This window comes from Grammomys surdaster, unplaced genomic scaffold, assembly GCF_004785775.1.
Source record: "Grammomys surdaster isolate TR1022 unplaced genomic scaffold, NIH_TR_1.0 126660, whole genome shotgun sequence".
NCBI classification, from domain to species: domain Eukaryota; kingdom Metazoa; phylum Chordata; class Mammalia; order Rodentia; family Muridae; genus Grammomys; species Grammomys surdaster.
The window spans coordinates 578,916-588,305 of record NW_021621449.1 but is presented as its reverse complement, the minus strand read 5'-3'; the positions used below and the strand labels follow the sequence as shown (position 1 = coordinate 588,305).

General features: G+C 47.6%; 1 protein-coding gene and 1 pseudogene across 1 annotated transcript in view; one reads left to right on the top strand and one right to left on the bottom strand.

The window, feature by feature from the left end:
• Positions 1 to 1,975: 1,975 nt before the first annotated feature.
• LOC114615418 lies at positions 1,976 to 2,368 on the bottom strand (annotated as a pseudogene).
• A 4,907-nt stretch (positions 2,369 to 7,275) lies between these two features.
• Positions 7,276 to 9,390, top strand: part of B4galnt3 (beta-1,4-N-acetyl-galactosaminyltransferase 3) — a 94,191-nt gene continuing 92,076 nt past the window's right edge. Inside the window, exon 1 of the mRNA XM_028761129.1 lies at positions 7,276 to 7,444. Within this exon, the coding sequence (XP_028616962.1) occupies positions 7,276 to 7,444 (169 nt within the window). The remainder of the gene's footprint in view (positions 7,445 to 9,390) is intronic.

The following is a 9,390-nucleotide window of genomic DNA, read 5'->3' as shown; positions in this document are numbered from 1 at the left end:
AGAAAGGGAGTTTGAGACAGCTTGGGCTACATGAAATCCTGTCTAAAAACTAATGGGTGTGTAAGATACAGTCTCACTTTGAACTGAAACGGGAAATATGTCCCAATAATGGGTTGACAATGAAAACTTCAAAGCACATACTTCTTCTCTGAGGAGACCCCTTTACCGTTCCCTGGATACTGTGCCAAAAACTGGGGCAGGGGTTATGATAAAGTCACGATGTCTTAGTATGTGAATTTCTGAAGAGTTTCCCTAGCTCACACACTTTATTTTGACCCAAGCATAACGTTATCATCCTTTCTCCCTTTCTTTTGTTCTTTTTGTTTTAGAATGCACTTATGTACTTATTGCTTGTGTTTTGTTATTGTTTGTTGTTTGTTTTTGAGACAGGGTCTCACTATGTAGTCCTAGTTGGCTTGGCACTCACTAAGTAGACTAGGTTGGCTTTGAGCTCACAGAGTTCTGCCTGTCTCTGTCTCCAGAGAACTAGGATTAAAAGCTAAACTGCCATCATGTGCAAATATCCTTATGCTCTTTATAGCTTACTCTTGAACTTTTTTTTTTTAGCATTGGGGATTGATTGAATTGTGGGTCCTATGGCTAATACATGCTAGCCAAATCTTCTATCTTCAGTTCTTTCCTTCATTAAAAAAAAAAAAAAAAAGAGTTAGGGTATTGCTAAGTTTGCTGAGGCTGCTTTTGAATTCAGTCTGTAGCCCAGACAGGCCTTGAACTTGACATTCTTCTGTTGTAGCCTCCTTCCTATCTGGTATCACAGGCCTGCACCATTAGACCTGTTAATCTTGCCCATATTCTTCCATGGAAATGGTAAATATTCATCACTTTTCCTCTCTAGTACGACAAACTGTGTAAGGGCACAGACACAGGGCTTCAGCAGAGCTCCTTGCTGTTTAATTCATCCAGATGGAAGGGCCTGACCGGAAAGAGAAGCGACCAAGAAGGAGGATTCAATCCCTGTGCCCTGATGTGCACCTATAGTGCCAGCTAGTTGGGAGGCTAGGCAGGAGGATCGTTTGAGCCCAGCCTGGTGACACACTGAGACCCAGCAACAACAAGAGCAATCAATTCAATAAGGGTTTCTGCCTGCTCCTGGGAACGACCTCAGAGAAGCAAACTGGAGAATTATTTGTAGATAAAGGACTCAGGGAAACAGGGACAGAAATAAAGATGTCCTCACTGAAGAATTTGACAGGTGGTACTGATGAGGCCGGGGAGAGGAAGGATGAGCTGAGGAACGTGTCTGAATGAGTTGCAGATGTGCTGTAAGAGAGCTCAGAGTTTCCAGGGCGAATTTGTTTCTCCGGGGGAACTTCCAGGAAAGCAGCATGTTTCCAAGGAGGGAAAAGACACTGGATCTCAGGGCTTGGGATGTGGCTGAGCGTAAAGCATTTGCAAAGCCCTGGGTTCTGTCCCCAGAACTACAAAAAAAAAATTGTGCACAGAACCTGAAATGAGAGCTCCTGAGTTAGAGTCCTGTGCACGATACATGTGGAGGAGGGAACGTAGCTCGGTGCCCTGGTTTGAGCCTCATCTCTAGTACGGGGGAAAACAAATCTTGCTTAAGACTCATAAGTTGCCTATACAACATTTCATATTTAGTATCTCAGCCCATTTCTTTTATCTGCAAAATGAATCAGCAAGACCTACTGCTTCTGTATAAGTGACTTGTATGAATTGAGAGAACAAAAATAAAGCTTTGTCAAGATGAATAGCAAAGTCACTTATTTACTTACTTGATTGATTTATATATTTTGGGTGATGGGGACTTGAGATAGGCTCTTGTTATATAGCCCAGGCTGGCTTCAAATTCACAATGTAGCCTAGGATGACTTTAAGATTCTGGTTCTCCTACGTCCACTCCCTGAGTGCTGGAATTGCAGGTCAGTTTTGTGTGGCATTGGTCTTTTTTTTTTTTTTGGAGGCAGGACTGCAACTTTATTTGACATTCAGCAGGTTAGTTCTCATCCACATTGACCGTCTGTAGATTTTTGAATGTGGTAACACGCACGTAAGTTACCAATGTGTAGAGCTTGTTTGGTGAATCCTCATCTTCATTACGTTTTCTGGACAAACGTACTCGGATGCGATATGGAACATTCCTTATTCCCTTGGCCCAGACGGCTTTATTGAGCCTGGCGTCAATGCGCACATCTGGAGTCCCCATTTCCTTCATGGCAAACTTCCAAATTTCTTTGAGTGCCCGAGGAGCACGCTTCTTGAAGCCCACTCCATGGATGCGCTTGTGAATGTTGATGGTGTATTCTCGGGTCACCACCTCGTTGATGGCAGAACGGCCCTTCTTCTCGCCACCCTTCTTTGCGGGAGCCATTCTGCGGGGCCCAAGTTGGAAAGGGGTATTGGAGTCTTTATGAAAGCATTCTACCAAGTGAGCTACCACTCTAGCCTGGTGCTTAGTGTTTCTCTATGTAGTAGGATAATAATTGTTCTTCAGGGGCTGGAGAGATGGCTCTGTGGTTAAGAGTACTGGTTGTTCTTCCAGGGGATCTTAGTTCAATTCCCAGCATCTACATGGTGGGTAACAACCTTCTGTAATTCCAGGTTGCCCTCATCTGACCTCTGAGGTACACGCATGGCATACATACATGGAGGTACACGCATGGCATACGTACATGCAGGTACACGCATGGCATACATACATGCAGGCAAACCTCAAATATACATAAAGTAAAATAAGTCTAAAAGATGTATATTTTTTAAAAAGAATTGTTCTGCATGAAACATTGCTTCCTTTTTCAAAGAATTAGTGATTTAGGGCTGGAGAGATGGCTCAGTGGTTAAGAGCACTGACTGCTCCTCCAGAGATCCTGGGTTCAATTCCCAGTAATCACAGAGTGGCTCAGAACTATCTGTAATGAGATCTAGTGCCCTCTTCTGGCATGCAACAGTACATGTAGGCAAACTGTTGAAAATAAATCTTTTTAAAAAAGGATTATCTTCGCCGGGCGGTGGTGGCGCACGCCTTTAATCCCAGCACTTGGGAGGCAGAGGCAGGTGGATTTCTGAGTTCGAGGCCAGCCTGGTCTACAGAGTGAGTTCCAGGATAGCCAGGGCTATACAGGGAAACCCTGTCTCAAAAAACCAAAAAAAAAAAAAAAAAAAAAGGATTATCTTCTTAAAGTTTAGTATACCAAATGATGATTTTCTTATGGTAGTCTTACACGCGCATGCATGCACACGTGCACAGGCACACACACTCATATACTTCATTATGTTTGTTCTTGTTCAGCCCTCTCCCACACAGACTTCCTATCACTTCTTACCCCTCTGTTACTAACCCTCTTCCTCCCTTAGTTTCCTTCTATTTTCATGTAATATGGATCCCATCACCTTCTTTTTCCTCTTCCTCTTCTCTTAATGATTGTTTTGGATGCGAATATACATATGTGTATACTCACCTGCACTGGGAGTCCAAACCAAGGCTTTCTGTATGCTAACCACACCCCTGGCTGACTTTGTTTGTTTTTTGAGACAAGATTTTTCTGTATAGCCCTGGCTGTCCTGGAACGCACTCTGTAGAGGAGTCTACAGCCTCTGCCTCCCAAGTGCATCACCACTGCCCAGCAAAGATTTATTTATTTATTTATTTTATGTGAGTACACTGTCGCTGTCTTCAGACACACCAGAAGAAGGCATCAGACCCCATTTACAGATGGTTGTGAGCCACCATGTAGTTGCTGGGAATTGAACTCAGGACCTCTGGAGGAGCAGTCAGTGCTCTTAACCACTGAGCCATCTCTCCAGCCTCTTGGCTGACTTTCCAAAGCTTACCTTGACCTCTCTTTCAAAGCTTCTATAATCAGAAAAGAAGACCTTTTATGTGGCATGGCTTGCCTTGATGTTAAGATACTTGCCAAGCTAAATCCCAGAGAAAGCTCTTTCCAACTGGCATCATAGGTAATAGGATATAAATTATTGCTCCTTTCGTGTGCAGCCTCTGCATTGTGACCCTTGGTATGGTATAGGCTCAGTGTCAGAAGGTAAAAAGTCACTGAAAGACATCAGAAGAATTAGTGATATGCAGTTGACACAACAACAGAAAGACATGATAAACAATATATTCAGCCAGGCTATGGTGGCTCGTAAGGCCTTGGGTTCAATCTTTAACACTTCAAAAAATAATTTTTTAAAAAGGGGTTTAGAGCAAGCAGAGCATCATGGAGGCACATGCTGGAGGAAAGTAGACAGAAGACAGGAGAGGGGCACCATGAGAACTTCCTGGGCTCTTCCACTAACACCTCTATCTTTAGCAAGAAGTTGTAAGAACGGAACATGGGGCTGGGCGGTGGTGGTGCACGCCTTTAATCCCAGCACTTGGGAGGCAGAGGCAGGCGGATTTCTGAGTTCGAGGCCAGCCTGGTCTACAGAGTGAGTTCCAGGACAGGCAGGGCTACACAGAGAAACCCTGTCTTGAAAAATAAACCAAAAAAAAAAAAAAAAAAAAAAAAAAAGGAGAAGATCGGAACATGGGGCTGAAGTGTGGCTCAGTGGTACAGCTTGTGTTCAGCCCAAGACCTGAGCCCAATTCTTAGCAAGGAAGCAAAGCCGAGCAGGAGTGAGACGGGTGGGTGCAAGGTTGAGAGATGTAAGGTGATTTCATTCTTCTGAATTTCTTGGCAACTTACTGCTTGGCCCAGAAATTTGACCGTTCAAGTGTCTGATTTCTTTTTCTATGAAATATCTTTTCTTCTCAATGAGACGACATGCTCGCAGTTTCCTATCTCTCCCAGTTCCCACATACAGGCCCTTCAAGCATTTGGCTTGCTTTCAGGAGAAAAGCATAGTAGAGAACTGGCTACCGCCCATTTCCATGACAAAATGCTACAAGTGACTCAGCCTAACACTCAACAGTGTTGCGGTAAAGAAGAGAGACTTTATAGGGGCCCCAGTCCCTTCCCTCCAGATTCAGGCCAACCTGAGCATGCTGCCCTCTTGCCTCTGACTTTTGGAAAACAAACAAATAAACATAAGTATCCAAAGCTTCCCTATGTGTGGCTTTAGAATACCACACAGACACATCCTGGGGACTTCTGTCAGAGAACTACCCTCTGCATTCACCTTCTGCTGAAGAACTAGTGAGGAAAACAGACCTAGTCCTCATACAACATTTGCATGGTATGTACTTGATTTTAATATGTCCTGGAGCACACTGGGTCCTTCCACTTTTCCTCTTCTTCCGCCTCTGTTTCTCTCTCTCTCTTTGTGGGAGGGAAGGGTTGCATTTTTACGTGTCTTAGGCTGGCCTCAAATTCAATTATGTAGCTGACTGAAGTTCAGGTCCTTCTTGCTTTTACTCCTGGGATCACAGGAGTGTGTCACCATGCCCAGCTTTCTCCACATTCTTCTGAGAATGGAAATTGAACCTCCACCTGCTGGGTGACCCTCTGACAATTCAGTCTGCTCTTCTGGGTTTTTAGCTATCTCATTTAAATCAGATAATACTGCTTTCTCAAGTGAGAGCACTGGAATGTGGAGGATCTGAGGAACCCTTTCATCCCTGAGCAGTTTGTCTCTCTTCGTCTCTCTGTCTGTGCTTTTAAGGTATTCTTTAAACTTTACTTATTTTCAGTGCGTTGGTGCTTTGCCTGCCTGCATGTATGTCTGTATGGGGATTTTGGAACCTCTCGAGTTAGAGCGGGAAATGAACTCGAGTCTTCTGGAAGAGCAGCCAGTGCTCTTAGCCATCTCTCCAGCACTTTTAGAAGATATTTTAATAAAGGCTTACGCATGAGAGTTGGAGGAAAAGAAGGGACTCAGAAGGAAGTAGTGCATACCCAACTGTGGCACCGGCGACTGAAGGAAGAGGGGCCTCTCCTTTTCACTTCTTTCCTTCTTTTTAAAATATTTTTTCATGTGTACATGTGTGCCTCTTTGTGTGGGTACATTCGTGTGAGGGGAGGCTAAAGTAGAAGTTAGAAGAGAATGTTGGAGTTAATGGGTTTTGGGCCAACTCAGGTCCTGTAGGAGAGCATCATGTACTTTTTTTTTTTTTTTGAGATTTATGTATATGAGTACACTGCAGCTGTCTTCAGACACACCAGAAGAGGGCATCGGATCCCATTACAGATGGTTGTGAGCCACCACGAGGTTGCTGGGAATTGAACTCAGGACCTCTGGAAGGGGCTTAACTGCTGACCCATCTCTCCAGCCCTGCACCATGCACTCTTAACAGATGAGCCATCTTTACAACTCCACCAGACACCCTTTTTATTTCCTTAGTTCTTTTTATGGTTCTGGGATGGAACCCAGGGCCTCCTGCATGCTAAGCATTTGGTCTTCTACTGAGTTGCCCCTCCACTTTTTATTTCTTTTAAATTCTCCAACAACTATTTCACCAAAAAACAAACAAACAAACAAACAAACAAACAAAAACCAATAAAAAACCAAAAACCAAAAAAACACCTAAAATTGGAGAAACTCCTTGTAAAGGCACCCCTGGTGCCTGTCAGGTGTGGTTGCACCAGGAAAGAACGGTATTCAAATTTGACTTGCAAGACAGTTAAGATTGAATTAAATGTCCATTGTGATTAGGGTCCTTCTAGGTAGAGAAAGGCCCTGAGGCCAAAGTCACCGAGGTCACTTTAAAAAATGTGTCTCAGCCCTTCGGCAAGCTTCGGAGGAGCGCCTTCGAATATCTTGACGGTGACTGGGTTTCCTTGGGTCACAGAGTCCATGTCTTAACTCGCATCTTCTTTCGGTCCCATATCCCTCATCACACACCCCATACCCTCCCACATTAACCCCAAGCGGGTGATTACGTCGGGGACCAGCTCTCTAGAGGCCCCACCTCTCCCTTTCCCTCAACCTCTAGGGGCGGGGCCCACCTGCGCCTGGGGGCGTGGCCAGGACGTGGGCGGGACAGGTAGGGTGTAAGGTAATGCTCGGAGCCGAAAGATCCCTAACTGCAGCAAGCACGCGCAGGGGCCGGCGGGCAACTAAGAGAGCCTCCTGGGCTGCATGCAGGAGTGAGAAAGAAAAGAGGGAGGGAGGTGGCGGGCCTGCGACGAGGAGAGGCGTGGAGCGGACACTTGGGGAGGAGGAGCCCGGCTCTGCGGCCGGAGAAAGACCTGCGAGGCACCCGCGCAGCAGAGTATCACCCCAGCGCGCCGAGTATGAGCGGGCGGCCGGCTGGAGAGCGAGCCGGGGAGACTGGCTGTGCGCCGCGCTGAGCGGCTGAGCCGGGTCGGGGCGACGGGTGGGTAGCCCGTGCTGGGGCGGCCGGCAGGGAGAAGCGCCATGGGGAGCCCCCGCGCCGCGTTGCTGATGCTGCTCCTGCGCCCGATCAAGCTGCTGAGGAGGCGCTTCCGGCTGCTGCTGCTGCTCGCCGTGGTATCGGTGGGACTCTGGACTCTATATCTGGAGCTGGTGGCGTCAGCCCAGGCTGGCGGGAACCCCCTGAACCACAGTAAGTAGCGCCGGGGGGCGAGGAGGGGGTGGAGGTGGGCGGGCGCTCCGGGCGGGGACCCGCCTCTCCGAGCAGATTCCAGGTGCCGGCGCCGCCCCGCGCTTTCCCCCGGACCTGGGCTTGTCGGGGCCGCTGTGGGTGCCTGATCCTGGCCTGCCCACCCAGGGCAGAGTGGAACCGGGACGCTCTCGGAACATCCTGAGCGCTGGTGGAGGTTTGGGACGCCTTCCACCGTGCGGGATCCACACAGCCTTGCGGACAGAGAAACGCGCTGTTTGCGAGCGCGGGCTCCCGGGCTGTGGCGCACTCGGCCACACATTGTGGTCGGCGCCTCCCCAACTTTGCCCTCGGCTTGCTGGTGTGGTTTACTCGCTGTTTCCCCTCCAGCTGAGCTTTCGGAGGTTCCTTTTCAAATAGCACCTCCGAGAGAGACTCCTGGCCTTCCCCCCTTGCGTGCGCCTCTGTTTCCAAGTGTCTGACCTCCTGAATGCGTGGTTCTCTGCTGTTCCAGACTGCCTCCTCCAGTGTTTTCACACTCTCCTCGAAACCTGCAGATCTAACAAATTCCCCAGACCCCGCCCAAGGCGACCCTGCCATGAGTAAATTCCTACTTGTATTTTTTATTTCATCAAAGCACTCAAGTTCTGCTTAGGAAAACGGGAGGAAATGGCCTTTCCTCTCTTCAATGGATATGGTTATTATCCACAGTGACTTTCAATATATTTTTGATAGACCTAATAAAATTAAAAGTCATCTAGTAGCCAGAAGGAGTGGAGAAGTTTCTAGAAGGGTCAGGTGCCCTTCCCCAGACTTGAGGGGAAAGTTCTACTTCATCTTCTCACTGGGTTTCACTTTCCTGTTTTAAGAAACTCAAAGACTACCCTCCTGGTAGATACTTTGATCAACAGCTTTTTCCTTAGCTGGATAGTTTGTCTTTTGTGGCCCAGAAGAAGAAATTATTGTCCTAGTCAGTAACTAAGCAGGATTGTGGAGATGTATGGGTATAGCCCTACCCTTTTGTGGCTGTGGACATAATTCTGGCTGTGACCTAGGCGACTGGCTGTAGCTAGTGATCAAGAGGAAAGAGGAATCTGGCCTAAAGGTTCTCCAGGTTCCCTCTCAGTTGGAATATGGAGATTGTATGGCCTCCTCTACATTTCCAAAGTGAGAGAGACCCTACCTGGGGAAGCCGAAGACGGTTGCACTCAGCCACAAGCATATGGTCTTACAAAGAAGTTTCCCTTGTCCCCACTCTTCCTCCTCAGGTTTTGTTGCAGGTGGCTGAACATTGTTGGAGTGTGTAAAGGTGAGAGGCATGCATTTCTCTCCTCCTTGGAACAACCTTTGCCAGCATGGTTAGTGGGCTACTCAATAGACAGGAAAGCATCCTGAAGGCATGACTGCCTTGCTCCTCTTCGCCTGCCCTCTGCCTCAGGTGTGCATTCTCTTCTGAGACCAGGTCCAGGTGGCCATAATAAGCTGCACTCTGGCTCCCAGTCTCTGGATGCCGCCACCTTCTTCATACCAGACTTGTGGGCTTTTAAGTTTTTATTTAAAAATTATTTCTTTTTCCAAACTGACCCTTCTCCAAAAATGTGTTCCCAGCATCTTATTCTAAACTTGACTTAGTGTTCCTTGCGGTTTCTTTCTTTCTTTTTGAGATAGCTGCTCACTCTGTATCCCAGCTGCAGCAACTTGCCGGCTGGGCTTGATTTAAATATCTTCCTCAATCTCCTGAGCACAGGCGGATTATGGGATATGCCACATAGCCTGTCTTCCTTGCGCGCGCTCTCTCTCTCTCTCTCTCTCTCTCTCTCTCTCTCTCTCTCTCTTTCTTTCTCTCTTTCTCTCCCTCCCTCTCCCTCTCTCCCTCTCCCCCTCCCCTCCCTCTCCCCCTCCCCTCCCTCTCCCCCTCCCCCTCCCCTCCCTCCCCCCTTCCCTCCCTC